General features: G+C 35.1%; 1 protein-coding gene across 1 annotated transcript; it reads left to right on the top strand.

Annotated features, from left to right (window-relative positions):
* The first annotated feature begins 488 nt into the window (after positions 1–488).
* On the top strand, positions 489–3,081 carry LOC138338746 (uncharacterized). Its single transcript, XM_069289833.1, has 4 exons — positions 489–547; positions 1,207–1,984; positions 2,033–2,312; positions 2,393–3,081. Exons 1-4 carry the CDS (start codon positions 489–491, stop codon positions 3,079–3,081), a joined length of 1,806 nt encoding a protein of 601 aa, XP_069145934.1.
* The last annotated feature ends 20,851 nt before the right edge of the window (positions 3,082–23,932 follow it).

The following is a 23,932-nucleotide window of genomic DNA, read 5'->3' as shown; positions in this document are numbered from 1 at the left end:
ACGTTGATATTAATGTTGACTTTGATGTTTACAATTATGTTAACATTAAAGTTTGCGTTTATGTTGATGTTCACGTTAACGTTGATGTTCACATTCACATTTACGTTAACATTTACGTTGACGTTCATATTACTTTTGAAGTTGACGTTGACATTGACATTCAAGTTAACATTTATATTGATGTAAAAGTTGACATTTATGTGGACGTTGGCATTGACATTGACATTGATGTTGAAGTTGACGTTCACATTCATGTTCATGTTGAGGTAGACGTTTACGTTGACGTTGTTATTAACATTGACGTTGACATTCACATTCATGTTCACGTTGATATTGATGTTCACATTCATGTTCATATTGATCTTGATGTTGACATTTAATGCACATTTATGTGTTCTTATTCACATTAAAGTTCAAGATAATATTTACGTTGACATTGACGTTGATGTTAATGTTGACGTTGACATTGATGTATGTTCACGTGGACAATGACGTTGATATTGACCTTTACTTTGATGCTTATGTTCAAATTGTATTTGATGTTGATGTTAGTGTTTATGTTTATGTTCATGTTCACGCTCACGTTGACGTTAATGTTCACATTCCTAATTTAAATTGACTTTCACGTTGATGTTCATATTGACGTTCACGTTGATGTTAAAATTGACGTTCTCATTAATAGTCATAATCATGTTGAAGTTGATGTGTGCATTCACATTTACATTGACATTCACATTCATATTGACTTTCACGTTAAAATGATGCTGACGTTTATGTTGATGTTCACATTAACGTTTATATTGAAGTTCACATTCACATTGACATTGACATTGAGTGTACGTTCAAGTTCACATTTACGTTGATGTGTATGTTGACGTGCACATTGACTTTCACATTGACGTTGACATTTACTATGACGTTGATATTGACATTCACATTGACGTTCATGTTATTTTTTATGTTGAAGTTCAAGATGAAGTTTACTAGACATTGGCGTTAACATTAACGTTCATATCGACGTTGAGGTTGATGTTCACAATGATGTTCACGTGCATGTTTATCTTGACATCCACATTGATGTTTATGTTGACATTCATGATGATGTTCACGTTGACGTTGACGTTGATATTGACTTTTACATTGACATTTACATTGACGTTGTTTTTCATGTCTACATTGATATTTATACTGATTTTTACATTGAAGATCAATCTATCATTTACATGACGTTCACGTTCATATTGTTGTTCAAGTTTACGTTTATGCTGACGTTCACATTAACGTTGATGATCAAGTAAATGTTAATGTTAATTTTGACTTTTACATTGACGTTCCCATTGATATTCATGTTAATATTGACGTTGACGTACATATTAACGTTAATGTTAACATTAAAGTTAATGTTCATATTGACGTTAATGTTAACGTTAATGTTGATATTCATGTTCACGTTCATTTTAGCATTTACGTTGATATTCATGTTCATTTTATCGGACACATTAACATTGACTTTGAAATTAACATTTACATTGAAGTTCATATTGATGTTAACCTTTACGTTCACATTGACATTGACAGTGACATTCACATTGACGTTCACGTTGATGCTTACATTGATGTTAGTGTTGACGTTGAGGTTTATGTTGGAGTTCACATTGTCGTTCACATTGATATTCACATTAATGTTCAAGTTCACGTTGATGTTGACATTAACGTTTATATTCACGTCGACGTCACATTCACATTACAGTTAACATTAACGTTGATGTTCAGATTGAAGTTTACGTTCACGATCACATTGATATTGACGGTGACGTTTACATTTATGTTTGATGTTAACATTGACGTTTATGTTTACATTCACGTTGACGTTCATGAGATCATTTACATTTATGTTCATGTTCATATTAACATTCACTTTGATGTTTACGTAGACATTGATGTTGATGTTTATATTGATGTTGATGTTGATATTGACGTCGATGTTGACAATTACGTTTACATTGATGTTGACGTTTATGTTGATGTTTAGATTGAAGTTCAAGTTGATGCTTACGTTGACGTTTCCATTCATATGCATGTTCACGTTGACATTAAAGTTTACATTTACATTGAAGTTCACGTTTACGTTGATGTTGAAGTTCACATTGATGTTCACATTGATATTGATGTTGAGATTTACATTGATGTTCACGTTAGCATTGACGTTGACGTACATATTAATGTTCACATTGACATTAATGATGATGTTCACGTTTACATTGACGTTGACGTTTGCACTGATGTTTACTTTGAAGTTCAAGCTATTATTTGTGTTGATGTTTATATTGACATTCATATTCATGTTGAGTTCAAGTTTACGTTTACGTTGACATTGTTGTTAACGTTCTAGTTCACATTCATGTTAACGTTAATGTTGATGTTCACATTAACATTAATGTAAACGTACACATTGACGTTCATTTTTACAATAACGTTGACATTTATGTTGATGTTATTGTCCACGTTGACATTGGCACTGGAGCTAATATTTACATTAGCTTTGACATTGACATTGACATTCATATTGACATGGACATTGACGTTCACGTTCATATTAACCTTGACATTGATTCTTACATTGATGTTGACGTTGATGTTGATGGTTATGTTGAGGTTTATGTTCACGTTCACATGCACGTTTACATTAATGTTGAAGTTCACGTTGACATTGACGTCCACATTCACGTGGACGTTCACATTCATGTTCAAGTTAACGTTTATGTTGGCATTCATATTGAAGTTCACATTGACGTTCACGTTCACATTGTTATTGATGTTGATGTTCACATTCACGTTGACATTAACATTGACGTTCTTGTTGATATTCATGTAGACATTCACGTTAACGTTCACATGCACGTTTATATTCATTCTAACATTCACTTTGATGTTTATGTAAATATTAATATTCACGTTGACGTTGATATTGACATTGATGTCGATATTGACATTCACGTTTACATTAATGTTGACATGTATGTTGATGTTTACATTGACGTTCAAACTAACATTTACATTGACGTTCATGTTGATGTTTAGGTTTACGTTTACGTTGAAGTTCATGTTCACATTTATGTTCACATTGAGATTTTCATTGATATCACATTGATGTTTATGTTAGCATTATCGTTGATGTACATATTGAAATTCATGTTGACACTAACATTGATGATGCATTGAAGTTTACGTTGACGTTCACCACACATTTACGTTAACGTTCATGTTGATGTTAAAGATGACATTAACATTGATGTTGACATTCACATTCACATTCGTATTGAAGTTTATGTTGACGTTTATGTTAATCTTAATGTTAACGTTTATTTTTACATTAAAACTTTTATGGACGTTGCCGTTGACGTTTACATTAAGGTGCATGGTAATTTTCACATTGACGTTCGCGTTCACATTGACGTTCACATTCACATTGATGTTCACGTCAATGTTGATGCTAATGTCTACTTTTACGTTCAAGATGACTTTCACATTGACATTGATGTTAACGTTCACATTAACATTGACCTTAATGTTTATATTAACCTTGACGTTAATATTGCCATTCACGTTGAGTTTTACATAGTTGTTCACATTTACTTTCATGCGCGCATTCAGATTGACATTTACATTTGACGTTCATGTTGATTTTTTTGTTGACGTTGATGCTAGTGTTTAAGTTGATGTTGACGGTTACATTGATGTTGTTGTTCACATTCACATTGACATTGATGTTGAATATTTATGCTGATGTTTACATTGATATTGAAGTTGACATTAACGTTCACATTCAGATTGATGTTAACATTGACTTTCACGTAGATGTTGATATTGACTTTCACGTAGATGTTTACATGAACGTTCACATTGAAGTTTACCTTGACATTAATGTTGATGTTCACGTTCACGTTGACGTTGACGTTGACGTTGATGTTGATGTTGATGTTTATGTTGACATTGACATTAACATTGATGTTCACATTTACATTAATATATATGTTGATGTTTACTTAGATGTTCAAGCTGATGTTTACATTGACTTTGACGATGATGTTTGCGTTGACATTAACATTCATTTTAATGTTGACGTTTACATTCAAGTTCACATTTACATTTAAGATCAGGTTCACGTTGAAGTCCATATGTTAACATTAACGTCGACGTTCACGTTGACGTTTATATTAACTTTCATGTTAATGTTGGTGTTGACATACACATTGACGTTCAAATTAACGTTAACATTCACGTTCATGTTAATATTTACATTGACATCTATGTTGATATTAATCTTGATGTTGATGTTGAAGTAGAAGATAATGTTTGTGTTGATTTTGACATTGACATAGACGTTAACATTCACATTCACATTCACAATGACGTTGATATTCAATTTCATATTGACATTCATGTTAATGCTTACGTTGATGTTGATGTTGATGTTAATGTTGACGTTGATGTTGACGTAGAGGTTAACATTGACGTTGTCGTTTATATTGACGTTGACATCTATGTATACATTGATGTGCACATTCATGTTCACATTCTATTTTATATTGATGATCACGTTTATATTGATGTTCACGGTTACAGTGACGTTCACCTTGAAGTGGACGTTGAATCTATTCTTACATTGAGGTTCACGTTTATGTTCACTTTTATGTTGACGCTCATGTTGATGTTGACAATCACATTGATATTGACGTTGGTGTTAATGTTCATGTTCACGTTCAAATTCAAGTTCATATTAACTTTGATGTTCGTGTGGACGTTAATGTTCATATTGACGTTGAGCTACATGTTTAGGTTCATGTTGACATTGACATTTAAGTTCATGTTCCCATTCATGTTGATGTTGACGTTCAAGTTCACATTCACATTCAAATTAACATTGACATTCACGTTGATGTTTACGTAGAATTTTGATGTTGATGTTTACGTTTACTTTGGCATATATGTGGGTCTTAACGTTCACATTCATGTTGACGTTAATGTTTATATTTACATTGACGTTCACATTTACGTTGTTGAAGTTCTAGTTCACATTGATGTTCAAGTTGATTTTTAAGTTCACATTGACATTGACATTGACGTTCAAATTCACGTTGAAGTTCACGTTCACGTTCAAGTTAATATTTATGTTGAAGTTCACGTTATGTTAACGTTCAAGTTTAAGTTCACGTTCACGTCAACATTAACGTTCACTTTTACATTCAGGTTTATGTTGACGTTCACATTCACTAAGACATTCAGGTTCATGTTGACTTTCATGCTAACGTTGACGTTGAAATTTTTGTTAACGTTCACGTGCACGTTCACATTGCCATTCACGTTAATGTTATAGTTGATGTTCATGTTGTCGTGTACATTGAAGTTGTCATGACCGGGTCTAGACCCTAGCCAAAACTAGCATCGTTGACCTCGCAGAGGTCGCAGACAAGCTTACTTATGTCGTCATTACATTTGATCGGTTAAATTTGGCAAAAAATTTGAAACTTTTTGTTTTGTTTGAAGTGTACATACACTTCATAGTTATAGCATGCATACGTGTATAACGAAGTTCATTACTCATGTGAATCAACCATCTAATAAAGGATCATTCAATCTTTAAATAATAGTCTTATATCATAAGTAACAATTGCAAAAATGACACCATTACATAAGTCTGAACAAAATAGGAAAGAAATACTAGTGGAACATGATCCACTAGCCTAAACCTATTACTATGCTAGAAACATACTGGCAGGTATCCTGGAATGCATGAGGACCTACCTAGTTAGAATGAAAAGCTTTGATGTCCGAAAACTAAAATGAATATCTTCAACACCCTCAAAAATCTGCACCTAAAATAGTATAATGTATGGGATTTGTACACACTTGTACTAAGTATGGGTGTATGCAAGTACACACCAAGTTCATGCATGATAAGAAGAGATCTCTCCTAATGATATGAATTATTAAATGCCAAGTTAGTTAGACTTGACAAATCAAATTAGGAAAGTCATGCTATGAGAGTAACATGCATCATCGTTCTTTTCATATTGCATTCAACATATAACATATTTCATATAGCACATACATATATAACATATCATTCATTTCTATACCATGAGACCTTGGAATCACGGATTTATCATTAGGACTCCCCAAATGAGGGCTCAACATATGGGACCTCAACTTGGGAGCTTCTTTAGAAAACAAAGAGGCTACTACTTTCATTCATACGTACATCACATTATTCATTTCATTCATTCATGGGCTGATATAAAGACAAGCTATATTTAGGATGAAGTTTAATACTCTCATCGGGATCATGAAGTGAAATCAACAAGAATGACCTAATGTCATTTCCTGAATCTGATTTCACCTCCTGATTGTCTTGCACATACATCTTCAGTATCATGCATTTCATCATCTTTCATACTTTGAGGAACTTCAACTTTAACTGACATAGATCATGTGAAAATCATGAAATGCAGTGTCTTTCCCACACCGAAAAGAGGTGGAGTGACTGGCAAAGGTGAAACCAAAAAATCACTAGCTTGCTTAGGTGGAAAACCACTAGCTAGTTCCATATGTTGGTAGCATAGTTATAAGACTAAGAGATTTAAGGAGGCCTATACCCACCTTGGTCGACAGTCTCATCTCATGAGAATTACGTGAACCTCTACCCTTTCTGCTTTCCCCCACTTATTGGGCATGCACCATCAACTTTCCCAGATCCATGTTATCATGAAACATGGCTGTCCGACAATCTTCTATTTGATCCTCTGAAACACCAGTCACAAACTTGCTCATTTCATCTCTGCTATTTGCCACCAGAGAAGAAGCATACTTTGAGAGTTTAACTATTTTCAAGGAATACTCCTTTCCTGACATACCTCCCTATCTTAGGTTGATGAACCCTTCAACCATGGTTTCTCGTTGCTCTCTGGGGAAGAATCTCTCCAGAAAGGCAATCTTGAGAACATCCCAAGTGATAGGAACATCTCCACGTGCTCGGCTATTAGCCCAGATCAAGTACCAAATCTGTGCCACATCCTTGAATTGATATGCAGTCAACTCAGCCTTCACCTCCTCGTCTACACCCACGGCACAAAGGATATTGTGGACCTCATCAACGCACTTTTGTGGATCCTTATGGGTCTTGGATCTGTAGTAAAATTAGGGTTCATTCTGTTGAAGTCCCTCAACCTGCTAGACATAGTGCTAACATGAGGATTCTTCCTAGGAACACCCTCTCTAGTGGCTTGAGCTTGAGTACGGATGGCATATGCTATCTGTAGCAAGGCATTCCTTACTTCTCCATCTATTAACCCAGATGGATTGACAGGCATATCCATTCCAGCTGCTGGGACCTGGGGAAGAACTTGATTTCCCCCACAGCTGCTCGTCCAATCCCTCTGCCTGTGTTTCTCCTCGTATTCCTCTTTCAGAAACACCATATTTTATGTTAGATATGCTCTTAACACCAATCAATCAAAATTTCAAGAGGCACGATAAGATTAGAAGAAAGGAATATTTCCTATGTTTGATGCAGTCTCTAATTCATGATAGTGGTGCACTTCACTACCATAACTTAGAAACTACTTAACGTTGTTGACATGATCCTGATGTCTTAGATATTTAACCTAATGCTCTGATGCCAATTTTTCATGATTGGGGTCTAGAACCTAGCCGAAACTGGCGTCGTTGACCTCTCAGAGGTCGCAGATAAGCTTACTTACGTCGTTATTACATTCGTTTAGTTAATTTAGCGGAAAATTTGAAACTTTTTATTTTGTTTATAGTGTACATAAACTTCATAATTATAGTATGCATACGCATATAAAGAAATTCATTACTCATGTGTATCAACAATCTAATAAAGGATCATTCAATATTGAAATAAATAACACTATAGTATAAATAAGAATTGCGAAATTGGCATCATTATATAAGTCTGATCAAAATAGGAAAGAAATACTAGTGGAACATTTTCCACTTGCCTAAACTTATTACTAAACTAGAAACATAACGGCAGGCATCCTCAAATGCTTGAGGACCTACCAGGTCCGGATGAAAAGCTTTGATGCCCGAACAGTTGCAGCGAATGTCTTCAACACCCTCCAGAACCTGCACCTAAAATAGCATAATGTATGGGATTAGTACACATTTGTACTAAGTATGAGTTTATGCAAGTATACACCAAGGACATGTATGATTAAGAAGAGCTCTCTCCTAACAATACGAATAATGGAAATTCAAGTTAGTTGGACTTGCCAAATGCGATTAGGAAAGTCATGCTATGAGAGTAACATGCATCATCATTCTTTTCATATTGAACCAAGCACATAACATATTTCATATTCATATACATATATCACATATCATTCGTTTATATACCATAAAACCTTGGAATCAAAGATTTAACATTAGGACTTCCCAAATGAGGGCTCAACATATGGGACCTCAACTTGAGAGCCTTCTTTAGCAAACACAGTGTCTTCTTTTTTCATTTATAAGTACGTCACATTATTTATTTCATTCATTCGTAAGCTGATGTAAACACCAGCTATACCTAGGATGAACTTTAAGACCCTCATCGGGATCATTAAGTGTAATGAGCAAGAATTACCTTATGACATTACCTGAATCTGATTTCACCTCCTGATTGTCTTGCACATACATCTTCAGTATAATTCATTTTATTATCTTTCATAGTTTGAGGAACTTAAACTTTAACCGACAGATATCATGTGAGAATTATGAAATTTGGTGTCTTCCCCACACAAAAAATAGGTGAATTCACTAGCCAAAGTGAAACCAAAACATCCCTAGCTCGCTTAGGTGGAAAAGCACTAGCTAGTTCCCTATGTTGGTAGCATAGTATAAATACTAGGATATTTAGGGAGACCTATACACCTTGGTGGAAAATCTCATCTCATGAGAATTACGTAAAACTCCGCCCTTCCAAAAAGAAGGCATCATCACTCATACCTAGCCTATCGGTGCTCCGTTTAAAGTTTCTATTTACATTCAACTTATACATCATCGAAGCTTTCTTCCAGCATGAGTTAGTCGTAGCTCATTAGATGATTTATCATATCTTGTTTAGGTATTAAGTGTGATTTTTCCTTACACTTACATATAGAGTGTGATTGATACTTGTCTCTTAATATTCAACACTCTCTTAGGTGAGTACTTTTGGTGACATTATATTGGCGTGGGTACAACTTGTATCACTTGAACTAGCCTCATATTGTGTTGCCACCCAATTCCTTCTTAACATCTTTTCATTTCATCTTTACTCACCTTTACAAATTGCATTTAGTGACATTTGCTTTTTAGGCGTAGATGCAGCTTGTCTCACTTGCACTAGCTTATCATCATGTAGTCACTCTTTTATTTACATATTAACTATGAATTCATTCTTAACACTTTCTTTTGGAATATGCTTGTGACTTGACTCTACATCATTCTACCCTCCCATAGGTGAGTATGTTTGGTAACATTTACTTAGGCTTGGTTGAGACTTGTCTCACAATTCATATTATCCTCTTATCATGTTTTCACCATTTTCATTAGCATCATGGATAATGTAATTACTCACCTTATTACGTAAATGTTCATTTCTTAGTCTTACCATTTACTCATGGTAAGAACCATTTCGGGTTACTCATATTTGCCTAAGTGTTTCATGATAATCTAAGTATATGTTGTGTATGACTTATGAATTTTACACATTCAGCTAGTGGACCCAAGTTCAATCCCTAGTGGTTGCATTTTATTTAATTATAGTCTCACAATTGCAGCCAAGAGGAACCATGTTTGAATACCCTTTGCAGCACTTTATTTTTAATTATTTAAATGGCTATGTGTCTCCATAAATTCGGTCAAGAGGATCACGGATTGAATCCCAATGGCCTCATCTTTTTATTATTTTATGTGTCTCAAATTTCAGCCAAGAGGACCCATAATCGAACCCCTTGGGCAGAACCTTTTTTTTTGTGTAAGATTTATGCATCTCACACCCTTGTCCAATGAGCCAAGTTTGAGCCCCCTCCTTCTCACTATTTTGTTTTTCTTTTATTTTAAGGCTTCTTTTAATGAGCCGTGTTCGAATACCCTCTCTCTCCCTATTTTTTTTTTAATTTAGGGCTGCTTCTTTTAGTTATAGGACCTTAAGGTCATCGAGATTCACCCGCAAATTGAAGCAACTTTGTCCTCTCATCCATAGTAATGACTAGATGAACCCATGTTCCATTAATATATAATTTTAATTCACTTTCTTACACTTAGTCTAGGCGTGTAATTCATTGTTTTACATATATTGTTAAATAATTCATTGAGGTCCTTACTTTAACTTTATTATTCATGAACATCAGAATTTATTTTTGCATGTTAAACACACAAAATTTAATATCACATGATTCACCATTTTCTTAAAGTGAACCATCACAATACAAATTACGGAAAATCAGCATGTTGGCGCACATATGACTTTCAACATTTGGACGTACTTAACAATTCATAAACAGTCCAGAACACACACATTGCACACAATCACAATCATTCAAAAAATTATCTACCAGAAATCATACCAACGCGTGCGTTAATTCGCTCATAAGATTTAATGAAAAGGGCATGCAACGGGGACAACCTTAGTTTTTTGATTAGATTTAAACTGAACTTTAAGGAACTCTTGGGAAAGGGACCAAGATATAAGAAAACCCATACCTTTTCAGCATTGACAACCAGCCACAACCACACTCCCCTGCCCACACACAAACCTTTCTTCCGATCTTTGATTCTTGTTTGCAAGTGAAGTTCTTTACATAAAACACTTAAGCGTATGAACTCTTCCTTTTGTTTTTTGATGGATGCAGCCCAGAAAACTTTTAGAATAGTTAGTTTTACGCTTATATTCTATTTTTGAAGTGTGGGATAAGTTTGAAAACGTTTTTTAGGAGTAAATAAAAGAATTAAGAGTGGGCAAGAAGCACACTCCTAGTGGGAGTTTTCGCCCCTTTTTGTGGGAATTGTTGTTGACTTATTCAACAAAATTTTAATTATAAAAATCAGATTATAATTATATATTAAGTTATTATAATTCCCCTCCTTATTTTCTCTAATTTTTAATCCTTTAATTCGTGCCTCATTATGTTTCCAACTCGGCTCGAACCCGAGTTGTGGAGGTCCGGTCAAACTCGGGTTTGACCACTAACATTTTACCCATTTTGACTAATTAATACCTTAATTAATTAATTAAATGTAAGCCTAGTGTAATTACCATACTACCCCTAGCCCCAAAATAACCTTTATACTCCTAGAACCCTTCAAACCTAAGACTAACCCTCTAAGTCCGATTAAGACTCATCAAGGTGAATCCTAGTATTTCGGTACCAAACATGGCTGGAGCCAACCCTACCTAGATCAACTAACTCACCAAGTTTGTTGGCTTGAGTGGTAAATGGGTTCAGATGTGTGGTTCCACGCGCATCAATCCGTGTGAATCCGGTCTAACCTAGGCATTCTAGGTACGTTTAGGCTTTACTTAGCATAGTCATTTTCGATTTGTGACATTGACATTGATGTTCCAGTTCATGTTGACGTTGACATTGACTTTCACGTTCACGTTAAAGATTAGTTTACATAAACATTGATATTCATGTTTACGTCAATGTTTAAGTTACAATTCACGTTCACGTTCACATTTACATTGACGTTCACGTTAATATTGACATTGCCGTTAATGTTCACAATTACGTTGACATTGAGATTGATGTTCATATTGACATCAAAGTTCACAATCACGTTGACATTTACATATACGTTGATTTTGACTTTGACGTTGATGTTAAGGTTGACGTTAAGGATCACGTTGACATTCATGTTCACGTTGACTTTCACATTCATGTTGACATTCATGTTCACGTTGACTTTCACATTCATGTTGACATTTACGTTGACGTTCACGTTGATGTCCATATTGACATTTACGTTGACGTTCATGCTAACACTTAAGTTGACGTTCATACTGATGTTTACATTAACATTCACTTTGTTGTTAATGTTGACGTTCATGTTTACATGCACATTCACGTTAACATTGACATTCATGTTGATGTTCATGTTAACATTCTTATGTACTTTGATGTTGACGTTCATGTTAACATTGACGTTTACATTGAAAGTTACATTCACATAGATATTGACATTCATGCAGATGTTTAAATTGAAATTCACATTCAAGTTGACATTCAAGTTGATGTTCATGTTCACGTTAACATTCACGTTCACCTTCACGTTAACGTTCATTGTCACATTGAATTTTATGTTCATGTTGACGTTAAGGTTGACATTCACACTGATATTTACATTGACATTGATGTTGATTTTAATCTTGACGTTATTGTTGATGTTGATGATGATATTGATGTTGATGTTTAAGTTTATGTTGACATTCACATTAACGTTCACGTTGATGTTCAAGTTTACGTTGACATCGACATCGACATTCACATACATGTTGACATTCACGTTCATATTCAATTTAATCTTTACGTTGACGTTCACATTGAGTTTCATGTAGACAGTCACGCTTACTTTTATGTGCATATTCACGTTTATGTTCACATTGATTTTTACGGTGACGTTCATGTTTCTTTTCATGTCGATGTTAATGTTAGCGTTAAAGTTGATGTTGACGTTGACGTTAAAATTGACATTGATGTTGATGTTCATATTTACATTGAAGTTGACATTAACACTGACGTTTACGCTGATGTTTACATTGATGTTCACATTGATATTAAAGTTTACGTTGACATTTATATTCACGTTGACGTTAACATAGATGTTCACGTTGATGTTCACGCGCATGTTCATATTGACATTTACATGGAAGTTAATATTGATGTTCACTTTGATGTTGATATTTATATTGATGTTGACTTTGACATTGATGTTCATGTTTATGTTAACGTAGACGTTCATGTATATATTGACATATATTTTATTGGTTACATAGACGTTCAAGCTTATGTTTATGTTGACTTTAACATTGACGTTCACATAGACATTGACGTTCACGTTGATGTTGACATTTACATTCAATTTTACCTTTACATTGATGTTCACGTTCACGTAAATGTTAACGGTTGATTTTCACATTGACGTTCACATTAACATTTACGCTGACATATACATTGACATTCAAATTAACTTTAACGTTTATGTTCATGTTGACGCTCATGTTCACATTTACATTGACATCCACGTTGATGTTGATATTACATTGAAGTTAACATTTCTGTTGACATCACGTTGACGTTCACATTGACAATGACGTTCATGTTCATGTTGACAATGAAGATGGCATTCACGTTCACGTTGACGCTTACGTTAATGTTGATGTTGATGTTGATGATTACATATATGTTGACGTGGATGTTGTCATTTACATTGATATTGATGTTTATGTGTACGTTGATGTGCATATTGACGTTCACGTTCTAGTTTATGTTGACGTTCATCTTTATGTTGATGTTCACGATTATGTTGACGTTTACCTTGATGCGGACGTTGAATCCACGTTTGCATTGAGGATTACGATCACGTTCACATTTATGTTCATTGTGACGATCATATTGATGTTGACGGTTACATTGACATTAACATTGATGTTGATGTTCACGTTCACGTTTACATTGAAATTCACATTCATGTTGACGTTCATGTTAACGTTGATTTCACATTCTTTTTAGGTTGACGTTCCTATTAACATTGACGTTGACGCTTAAGTTCATGTTCTCATTCACGTTGATGTTGATGTTCATGTTTACATTCATATTCACGTTAACGTTGACGTTCACGTTGTTGTTTACATTGATATTGATGTTGATATTTATGTTTATTTCGACATATATGTGGATGTTAAAGTTCACATTCACGTAGACGTTAACATTTATGTTAACATTGACGTTCACATTCACATTCACGTTCAGGTTGATGTTCATTTTGATTTTCAAATTTACATTGACGTTGACATTGACGTTCACATTCACGTTGACATTCATATTCACATTCAAGTTTATATTTATGTTGAAGTTCACGTTCATGTTAACATTCACATTCATGTGAACGTTGACATTCACTTTGACATTTGCGTAGACATTCACGTTGATGTTAACATTCATGTTGATTTTCACGTTCACGTTGACATTTATATTGACGTTCATGTGCACGTTCACGTTAATGTTGACATTGACGTTCACATTGCAATCTACATTAAAGTTGACATAAACGTTCACATTGACATTGTGTTCATGTTGATATTGACATTGACGTTCACATTCACATTAACGTTGATGCTGACATAAACATTGAGATTCACGTCAACAGTAACGTTTAAGTTAACATTTACCTTCACATTCAAGTTCACATTTATGTTGACATTCACGTCGATGTTAACGTTCACATTGACTATCACATTAACGTTGACATTGACATTGACGTTAACGTTCATATTAACATCGAAGTTTACATTCATGTATACATTCTCAATGACACTTACTTTGATGTTGACGTTGATGTTGATGTTGATGTTGACGTTCATGTTCACGTTGACGTTCTCATTCACATTCACATTCAGATTCAGGTTAAAGTTTATATTCACATTGACGTTAATGTTCACGTTGAAATTCACGTCTATTGACGTTTATAATGATATTCATGCTAATGTTTATGTTGATGTTCTCACTGAAGTGTACATTAACATTCACGTTGTCGTTAACTTTGACGTTTATGTTCATGTTCATGTTCATGTTGACGTTCACATTAACATTAACATTGACATTCATGTTGCATTCAAATTGACGTTGATGTTCATGTTGACGTTCATACTGACAGTCACGTTGATATTTACATTGATGCATATGTTTAGGTTGATGTTGACATTAATGTTGATGTTCACATTCACATTGAAGATCAAGTTAATGTTCAACTTGACGTTCATTTTGACATTCACATTCACGTTCACATTAAGATTAACGTTCACATTCATGTTGACGTTTAGGTTGACATTAACATTGACGCTTACATTAACATTGACGTTGATTTTGATGTTAATGTTGATGTTGATATTGATGTTGAGATTTACGTTGACGTTCACATTAGCGTTCACGTTCACGTTCACATTCATGATAAAGTTCACATTGACATTCACGTTGAAGTTCACGTTCAGGTTGACCTTGACATTAACGTTAATATTGATGTTGATTTTGATGTTCACATTCACGTCGACATTAACGTTGATGTTAACATTGACATTCAAGTAGACGTTAATATTGATGTTAACATTCACATTCACGTTCACGTTCACATTTATATTGACATTCACGTTGACATTCATGTTGTTAGATCCAGGGGCTACTCTTTCTTTTGTAACTCCTTACATAGAAGTCCAATTCAATGTTAGTCTAGAAACTCTCCCAGAACCTTTCTGGGTCTCAACATAAGTCAATTGAACGATGGACCGTCAGTCCAAGTCATTGGTTGATCCGACATCACTTAACTCAGGGGTCTTTTAGTCTTTTCCCACTTTGTTTAAACCTTAAGATATGTCATTTTAACCCTAAATTTACCAGATTTTAGTCAGTTTAAGCATTGAAACATAACTAAAACTTATCTTAGTCAAATTGTTAATAAAATTTTAGAAAATTAGAAGCAAGAAAGGAGAAAAAGGTCAAGAATCCAATAATTCAACACAGTTCCAGCCCCGAAATCTGAATATTTCTCTCTAAATTTCATCACTAGGTATCTGAGATTTCACTAGTGGGTTCCTTTCACCCGTTGTATCCCTAGTTATCAGTAAGATTCTTGATTCCCATATCATGAAAAGACCAAGGGTTTATAGAAATTCAACAGAACTTCATTAATTAATTAATTATATTTTCCAAATAAGGTATCCATGTTATTACTTAGTTAATCGCATGAATTTCAGAACCCTAGCTATTTATTTCTTTAGTACTTGAATTACACATGCTAGGTAAGATATTTCAGTTACTTTAGATATACATGCATCCATTATATATGCATAATAACTAGATTAATTGTTGCATTCTAAGTTTGCATGTTCAATTTTGAGCTATCCAATATTTACAGAAATTCATACATACCTAGTTAACTACCTAAATAAATGGGAGTAGCATTGTAACATTCCAGAAAATGTGTTTATCTAGTAAGGTGTCTATTAGGTTATAAGAATATGTATTGGGGTATATAGGCATCCCAATATTGGGCATGTTTGAGAATATTGGCGTAAGGGTGTTATTTCTATGTATATATTAACAAGTAACTTAAGATATACTTTAATGTTCAAATGATCCAATCCAAGCTTGTTTAGGAATAGTAGCTGCAACGAAGACCCTAAGCTAATAGCATTGAATTCTTAGCACATAAGATACGAGGCATCTAAGTGTTAAGCCTAGGTACCATGGCACATGATCATTTAAAATGATTATGTAGATTAAGTAGTACCCAAGGATATAGTGAGGGTCCTTTGACAAGAAATATGCAGCAACACGTGTTCTTACCGGCCAAGAGACCAAGAGAGAAGCCCAACCGAATTTGGTTAGGGCGGTAAGGGGGCAAGCGCGCGTACGGGTCAAGCAACGTGGGTCCTAGCTTCCTAGCCAATCCTAGGCTCTAACTAACTTACCTAACTAACTAACTCACCTACAACTAACTAAAAAAAGCTAACTAGTGTACCTAAAATCCTAAGACCTAACCGGGTGACACTAGCCGAGTAACTAACTAAAGAAACATCCTAGAACCTAACCTAGGATGGTCTAAAGGGGTTTGTTATGGTCCTTATGACTTAGGGGTACTTTTATAATTATCCTTGGTCGCTTAATTAATTAAAGTAGAAACTTAATTAATTAAATTAGCAACTTAATTATTGAATTAAAATCATGGTCTCACCCTAACCATTACAAAATTTTCAGATTTGGCTAAGTCAAATGCTCTCATATTATTAGTCAATTTAGGAGACGCAATTCGGTAATTAGATAATTGATTTATTTAATTAAGTTAATTACACTAAGTTGAATTAGTCAATATTCAGTTTCTAAGACTTAGACTCACATTGAAACTCAAAAACACTGAACAAACGTAAGAAATAGAAAAACTTTCATTTTCCTTAGGTGTTTTCAAGGCAATTCTTCAAGCTTTTCATGCAAAGTACAGGGTCATCTTCGTAGATTTAATTCTACAGTAAGGTATGGGTTTTCTCTCTTGGATTCCTTTCCCAAGGAGGCTTTTCAAACGTTTTGAATTCAAGAAAAACTAAACTAGGGTTGCTCCCAATGAGATTGTCGAATGTTCATCTCCCTAGTTCTCCCTATTTTTGATTCTAGTAATATGTATAATGCAAATCTCGAGCATGTTCTTGGTATGTGGTGCTAATTGATCAGTACATGTCGATTTCTATGATTTTATAATGTAAAATGAGACCTATAGGTTAGATTCCTATTATTAGAGTATTATTTACATGAGATAAGAAATGTTTGAATGCCCAATTGTGTTTCAGAAGATGAAATTGGTAAACGGTTGCTTGCTTAAAATGATGAGATTACTATAGTATATACATGGAGTTAATTGACTGGGATAATGATATTATTTACGACCAGTGTTTAGTAAAGTTTGTTTATGCCAATAAATTTGCTAGAAATATTATTTCCAAAATATTATATAGAGTTGGCCAAAGACTAAGTCATACTAATCTTCAATGGACAATGTAAATTATGGTGTTCTTGTGCGGCTAAATACATATTAAAGATTGAATTGACAAGATGTAACTCAATGAACTCATAACCTAGGGTATGCCAATGATTGAGACAAGTCCCAACATACCCTATCAAAATGAACTTGTGAACATAGTAGCACAATAAATAGTCCTCATAACTTTCTTAAAGAATGGTACAAGGCTACCAAATAACATTGAACAAGATAAAGTGAGTAATGAAATAACTAAAAGCTTATGAGTTATGAAATCGACCTAGAATGGCGTGTTAGAGGAAATGAGACAAGTCTTACTTGAACCTAAACAATTTTGTCAAAGATGCTCACATAAGAGGGTGTTAGAAATCATGAGACAAGTCTCATTAACACCATTATGATAATGTAAGATTAAGTTCACAATCATAAACTAAAGACAGGGGTCAGAAGTCGTCCATTGAGTTAAGCATATGAAGCAAGCTTCCATAATATATGAGTCAAAACTAAGAGTTGTAAAGTATGTTAAATTGAGAAAAGCACTGATAGACTAGTAATGATTTTGTGCAAGCACATGTAAGCCTTAAGAGATGTGACTACAACCAATTTGGATAAGGGTCTCCAAATTTTCCTAGTCTTTGAACTATGTTGCCAGCATAGGTCACTAGATAGTGGATCAACCAAAGAAAGCTAGGAAGTATTTGGTTTCACTTTGGTCGGTGAAGCACCTCTTTTAAGTGTGGGGAAGACACTGGATTTCATGTTAGCTCACATGATCTATGTAGGTTAAATAATAAAAATTTATTAAAGAAAGTAAGTAAGAAAGAAAGAAATAAATAAAGAAAGAAAGAAATAGGGAGATTAGGGATGTCCGGATAGGATGACCAAAGGGTGAGGCTACACTAAGTATTGATGTCAGTCATTTATAGTCATTGCACAGAAGATCCTAATGGAAGTCTTTAAATAATATCCTAAGTCAACTTAGCATGTCCATAGTGAACATGAGATCAAAGAAGAAGAAATGTAAGTTCAAAGTGAACTAAGTAAGCAAATGATCAAATAATGGGCATAAACAATAAATATATGCCCCAGCATCTTTATATTATGCAAATGATCAAATAATAGGCATAACCAATAAATATATACCTCAGTATCTTTATATTTTGTAAATGATCAAATGATGGTCATACCCAATAAAGATTGGCTTATAAATACTTCATGCCCAATTTAATTAGAATAAAAAGAATAACTTGTAAGTTGGGTAGTCAAATCATTTCTTTAGTCGTTTGGATTACTTACTTGATTCCTGTAGGAATGGGACTACAATGAATCAGTGCACTCTTAAGTAAAACATAGGATCAAATAAGATCATTTAACTACACAACAAAAAAGAATAAAAGACTGAAAAACAAACTAAAGTCCGGGAGAGGGAGCTCTCAGCCTAAGGGGGGGGGGGGCAAAAATATTAAATTTTGCTTCAGTTGTTCTAAAATTATTTTCATGATTCGAAGGTCTTATGTTCATATAGAATATGAGTTTTGTTCTTTCAAGTCATAAAAATATGTCATATTTATAGCATGATTCATAAATAACGAATTAGAAAAGTAAAGTGACCTCACTTTCCAAAAATGGCATGTTGGTATAGGAAGAGCTTTCCTTGATCAAGTGTAGTCCTTATGTGTTTAAGTTCATACACCCATACTTAGTACAAGTGTATACTAAACCATATAGAATTACTATTTTTAATAGGTGCAGGCTCTTGAAGAAGATTGAAGATCAGGTTGAGGCTATTTGGACTAGTACCTCCAGACTTCAGTAGGTCCTCTTGAGTTCAAGGATGCCTACACTTTATATTCTATATCTGGTTCATTAAACATAGCTATTGGATGTTTTCCATAGTGTTTCCTTTCAAAAAGAAATTCAAGCTTTCGTATTAAGGCCAGTTTGGAAACTATTAATAATATTACGAATTCTTCATTTCAATTATGAATCAATTAATAGATGGTTGTTTAGTTTGAGCCGTTAGTATATCACTCTTATGAAGAAACTATATGAAGTCTAAGTACACTTCAATAAGATTAAAAAGTTGTAAATTTTTTGCTAAATTTAACTGTATGATTGTGATGAAATCTAAGAAGAGGGTTGTATGCAACCTCTGAGAGGTTAATAACGCCGATCTTATCTAAGGTCTAGGACCCGACTTTGACAAACTTGGTATCAGAGCATGAGGTTAAATTAAATAGGATCTAAGGCTTAAAACAAATACGTTGTGTTGTTTGTAGCTTATGGTTGTGAAGTGCACCACAACTATGACTTAGCGACTAAGTGATGTTTGGAATCTTCCCTTGTTCTACTCTTTATCGTGCTGTGTAGTGTTTTGACATTTTGTGTCATTCTAGCATCTAACTTCATTCTTGTGTGGAGCGTGTAGAAAAATGAGCACAAGAAGAACCGCAGGCACGAGAGTTGGAGAAGCAACATCTAGGGGAAACCAAGCTCCTCATCAAGCCCAAGCTGCTGGAGTGCAGGTGCCTGTCAACCCAGCTGCATTGACGGATGGAGAAGTGAGAGCAGCACTTGTTCAGATGACCCAAGACATCACTGCTCGTGCACAGGCTACCACAACCCAGGCAACTAGAGAGGGTTCTCCAAGGGAGAACCCACATGCTACCACAAGGCTAGAAGACTCAGAGATTTCACCAGGATGAATCCTCAAGTCTACTTTGGCTCCAGAACCAATTTGTGGACGAGGTGCACAAGATTCACTGTTCTATGGGTGTTAATGAAGAGGATAAGGCTTACTTGGCTGCATACCAGCTCAATGATGTGGCTCAGGAATGGTACAAGATGTGGGTAGATTGTGGAGCACCAGGAGAAGTCCCCATCACTTGGGATACTCTCAAGACTACATTCCTGGAGCTGTTCTGTCCAAGATAGCAGAGAGAGGATAAGGTTGAAGAGTTTATCAACCTATGTCAGGGAGGTATGTCAGTAAAGAAATACTATTTGGAAAGTTTGTTAAACATTCCAATCATTCCTCTTCCCTAGTGTCCACTAGAAGGGATGAGATGAGCAAGTTTGTGACTAGTATATCGGAGGATATGGAGGAGGAATGTCGGGCACCCATATTGCATTATAACATGGACCTTTTTAGGTTAATGGTACATGCATTATAGGAGGAGGAGAGTCGTCGGAAGAAGAGAGGCCAAGAAGGAAAAAAGCATAGGCCCTCGGATTATGCTAGTTCTAGCACTGGTAGGAGTTTGTTTGGAGACTAGAACAGGCCAAAGTTCAATAAGGGTCACCAGAACTCAGGAAATACTACTCCTTCAAGGAACGCTAATTCCAATGGGGCAAGTCTGGTCCCAAGAAAGGCAATGATAGAAATGCCCAGCATGACAGGAAGTCGTGTGGTATGTCTGGATGTATGCATGGAGGTAAGTGCATGGTAGGTTCTAATGCCTACTATGGGTGAAGAAAGAGTGGGTATATGATCAAGGTTTGCCCACATATGAAGAATCATGCCAAGGCAGATACTCACCCTCGGCCTAATCCTACTGGTGCAGCCGAGCCTCCCAAGAGGAAAAGGTTCTATGTTTTGAAAGGTAGAGATGAGTAGGAAATGTCAACTGATGTGGTCAGTGGTAACTTGCATGCCTTTTCTTTTCCTGTGTATGCATTGTTAGATCCAGCATCCACTTGGTCTTTTGTTACTCCTTTAGTATCTAGTAAATTTAGCTTGCTTCCTCGTATATTACATGAACCATTTCTAGTTAGTAATCACATAAGATACAACATTAGAGGTGAACGAGTATATAGATATTGCCTAATAGCTTTCCTTAATAGAATTACTTATGCTGACCTAATCGAAGTAACCATTCTTTACTTTGATATAATTTTGGGTATGAATTGGCTCCATAAATGCTATGCTACAGTAGACTGTTGAAATAGGGTAGTAAGGTTTCAGTTTCCTAATGAGTTAGAGATGGAATGGAAGGGCGTAGTTCAAATCCAACAGGCCAAATAGTTTCCCATCTTAAAGCCAATATATGTTATCTAAGGGTTATTTGAACCACTTAGTCAGAGTCAATGACTTAGAACATGATATTCCTTCCATAGAATTTGTGTCCATAGTGAATGACTTTCAAGGTGTCTTTCCGGAGGATTTACCAGGAATCCCTCCTGAACGCGAAATTGACTTTAGTGTTGACTTAGATCCCAACACCAAACCAATTTCAATTACTCCCTATAGAATGGCTCCAGCTGAACTCAAAGAGTTAAAGTTGTAGTTAAAAGATCTACTTGATAAGGTCTTAATCCAGCTGAGCATATCCCCTTGGGGTGATCTTGTGTTGTTCGTTAAGAAAAAGGATGGAACACTTAGAATGTGTATCGATTATCGGCAACTCAACAAAGTCACTATAAAGAACAAATACTCTCTTGGCTGAATTAATGATCTATTTGATCAGCTCAAAGGTTCAAGTTTCTTTTCTTAAATAGATATTTGTTCAAGGTATCACCGTCTTAAAGTTAAACAAGAGGACACTCCTAAGGCTGCCTTCCGTACTAGGTTTGGTCAATACGAGTTTCTTGTCATGTCATTTGGTGTCACTAACGCACCGGCTGCGTTTATGGACCTTATTAATAGGGTCTTCCGTGAATACCTTGACTCTTTTGTCATAAAATTGAAAGATGACATCCTCATATACTCTAAGACCATAGAAGAGCATGAACAACATTTTAGAATTACATTGCAACTACTCAAGGAACATCAGTTGTATGCAAAATTCAGCAAATACGAGTTTTGGTTGAGATAAGTGACCTTCCTTGGTCATGTTGTGTCCGACCAAGGTGCAGAGTTTGATCCGAAAAAGATTGAGCCAGTAAAAAACTGGCGGAGACCCCTCACTTCTATACATATCCGGAATTTCATGGGTTTGGCTAATTATTATCGAAGGTTTTTTAGGGATTTTCCGCTATTGCTGCTCCATTGACAGCTTTAGCAAAGAAGAAGGCAAAGTTAGATTGGTCTGAAACTTGTGGAAAGAGATTCCAAGAGCTCAAATACCGACTCACATCACCCCAGTTCTCACATTGCCGAGGAGTGGTGAAAGGTATGTGGTGTACTGTGATGCTTCCCGAGTAGGTTTGGGATGTGTTCTTATGCAGAATAACAAAGAAATTGTATATGCATCAAAACAATTGAAAATCCACGAGAAGAATTATGCTACCCATGATCTTGAGATAACTGTTGTGGTATTTGTGTTAATACTTTGGAGACACTAATTATATGGTATACATGTTGATGTATTTACTGACCATAAAAGTCTTCAGTATTTTTTTACACAGAGAGAACTAAATCTTCGTCAAAGAAGTTGGCAAGAGCTACTCAAGGATTATGACATGAGAGTCCATTATCACCTAGGTAAGGCCAATGTAGTGGCTGATGCTTTGAGCAAACTGAGCATAGGCAGTGTGTCTCATATTGATGATGAGAAGAATGATCTTGTTAAAGAGGTACACCAATTGGCCAGGTTAGGTGTAGGACTGGTAGATACTTGAGACAGTATCCATCGATGGTTGCCAGCAACGGGCATGTCCAAATTGATGAGGCATCAATGGTTACTTATACATTTTGGGAAAGGGTCCATTTTAGTCACTCTATGACCAAATGGACGACTACATAGGACAGAGGAGGTTCTGACCGTCGACTGACCTATGGCCCGTAGGTCGGGATCTCGTAAGTCAGAGACACTGTTTTGTTCTCAACTTTTAATTATTACTTTAATTAAGTTAGTTAGTTAGTTAGGATTTTAATTAGTGTTTAGTTATTGGTTAATTAGTTTAGTTAATTAAATATATAACCTACCCTAAGTCTAAACACAACTTAACACCCCCAAATTTCTCTTCCTTCTCTCTACTTTCTCTTTCCCTAAAAGAAGAACTCTATTAAAAGTCTAGGTCAAGGTCTTTAGGGAAGAAAGAAGTGTACTTTTCTCCTTCAATATCCAACAATAGACAAGTTATGGAATCCTTTCACCTTTGGGATTCCTTTGCCCAAAGGGTTCTTCCAAAATATATTTCAAAAAGATGAGTTTCATGTGGGTTTCTTTCTATTACAAAATTGATCTTATAAATTGCA

Source organism: Solanum lycopersicum, chromosome 10, assembly GCF_036512215.1.
Source record: "Solanum lycopersicum chromosome 10, SLM_r2.1".
In the NCBI taxonomy this organism is placed as follows: domain Eukaryota; kingdom Viridiplantae; phylum Streptophyta; class Magnoliopsida; order Solanales; family Solanaceae; genus Solanum; species Solanum lycopersicum.
Note: the sequence above shows the minus strand (reverse complement) of the source record. Positions and strands in the feature narration are given on the sequence as shown.

Excerpts from the sequence above, each read along its gene's own strand:
- LOC138338746 (XM_069289833.1), top strand. The coding sequence starts at position 489 with ATGACGTTGATATTGACCTTTACTTTGATGCTTATGTTCAAATTGTAT. Across the intron at positions 548-1,206 it reads AAATTGTATTTGATGTTGAT|ATCAATCTATCATTTACATG; the intron begins GTTAGTGTTTAT and ends TTTACATTGAAG. Across the intron at positions 2,313-2,392 it reads TGAAGTTCAAGCTATTATTT|TTCACATTCATGTTAACGTT; the intron begins GTGTTGATGTTT and ends TTAACGTTCTAG.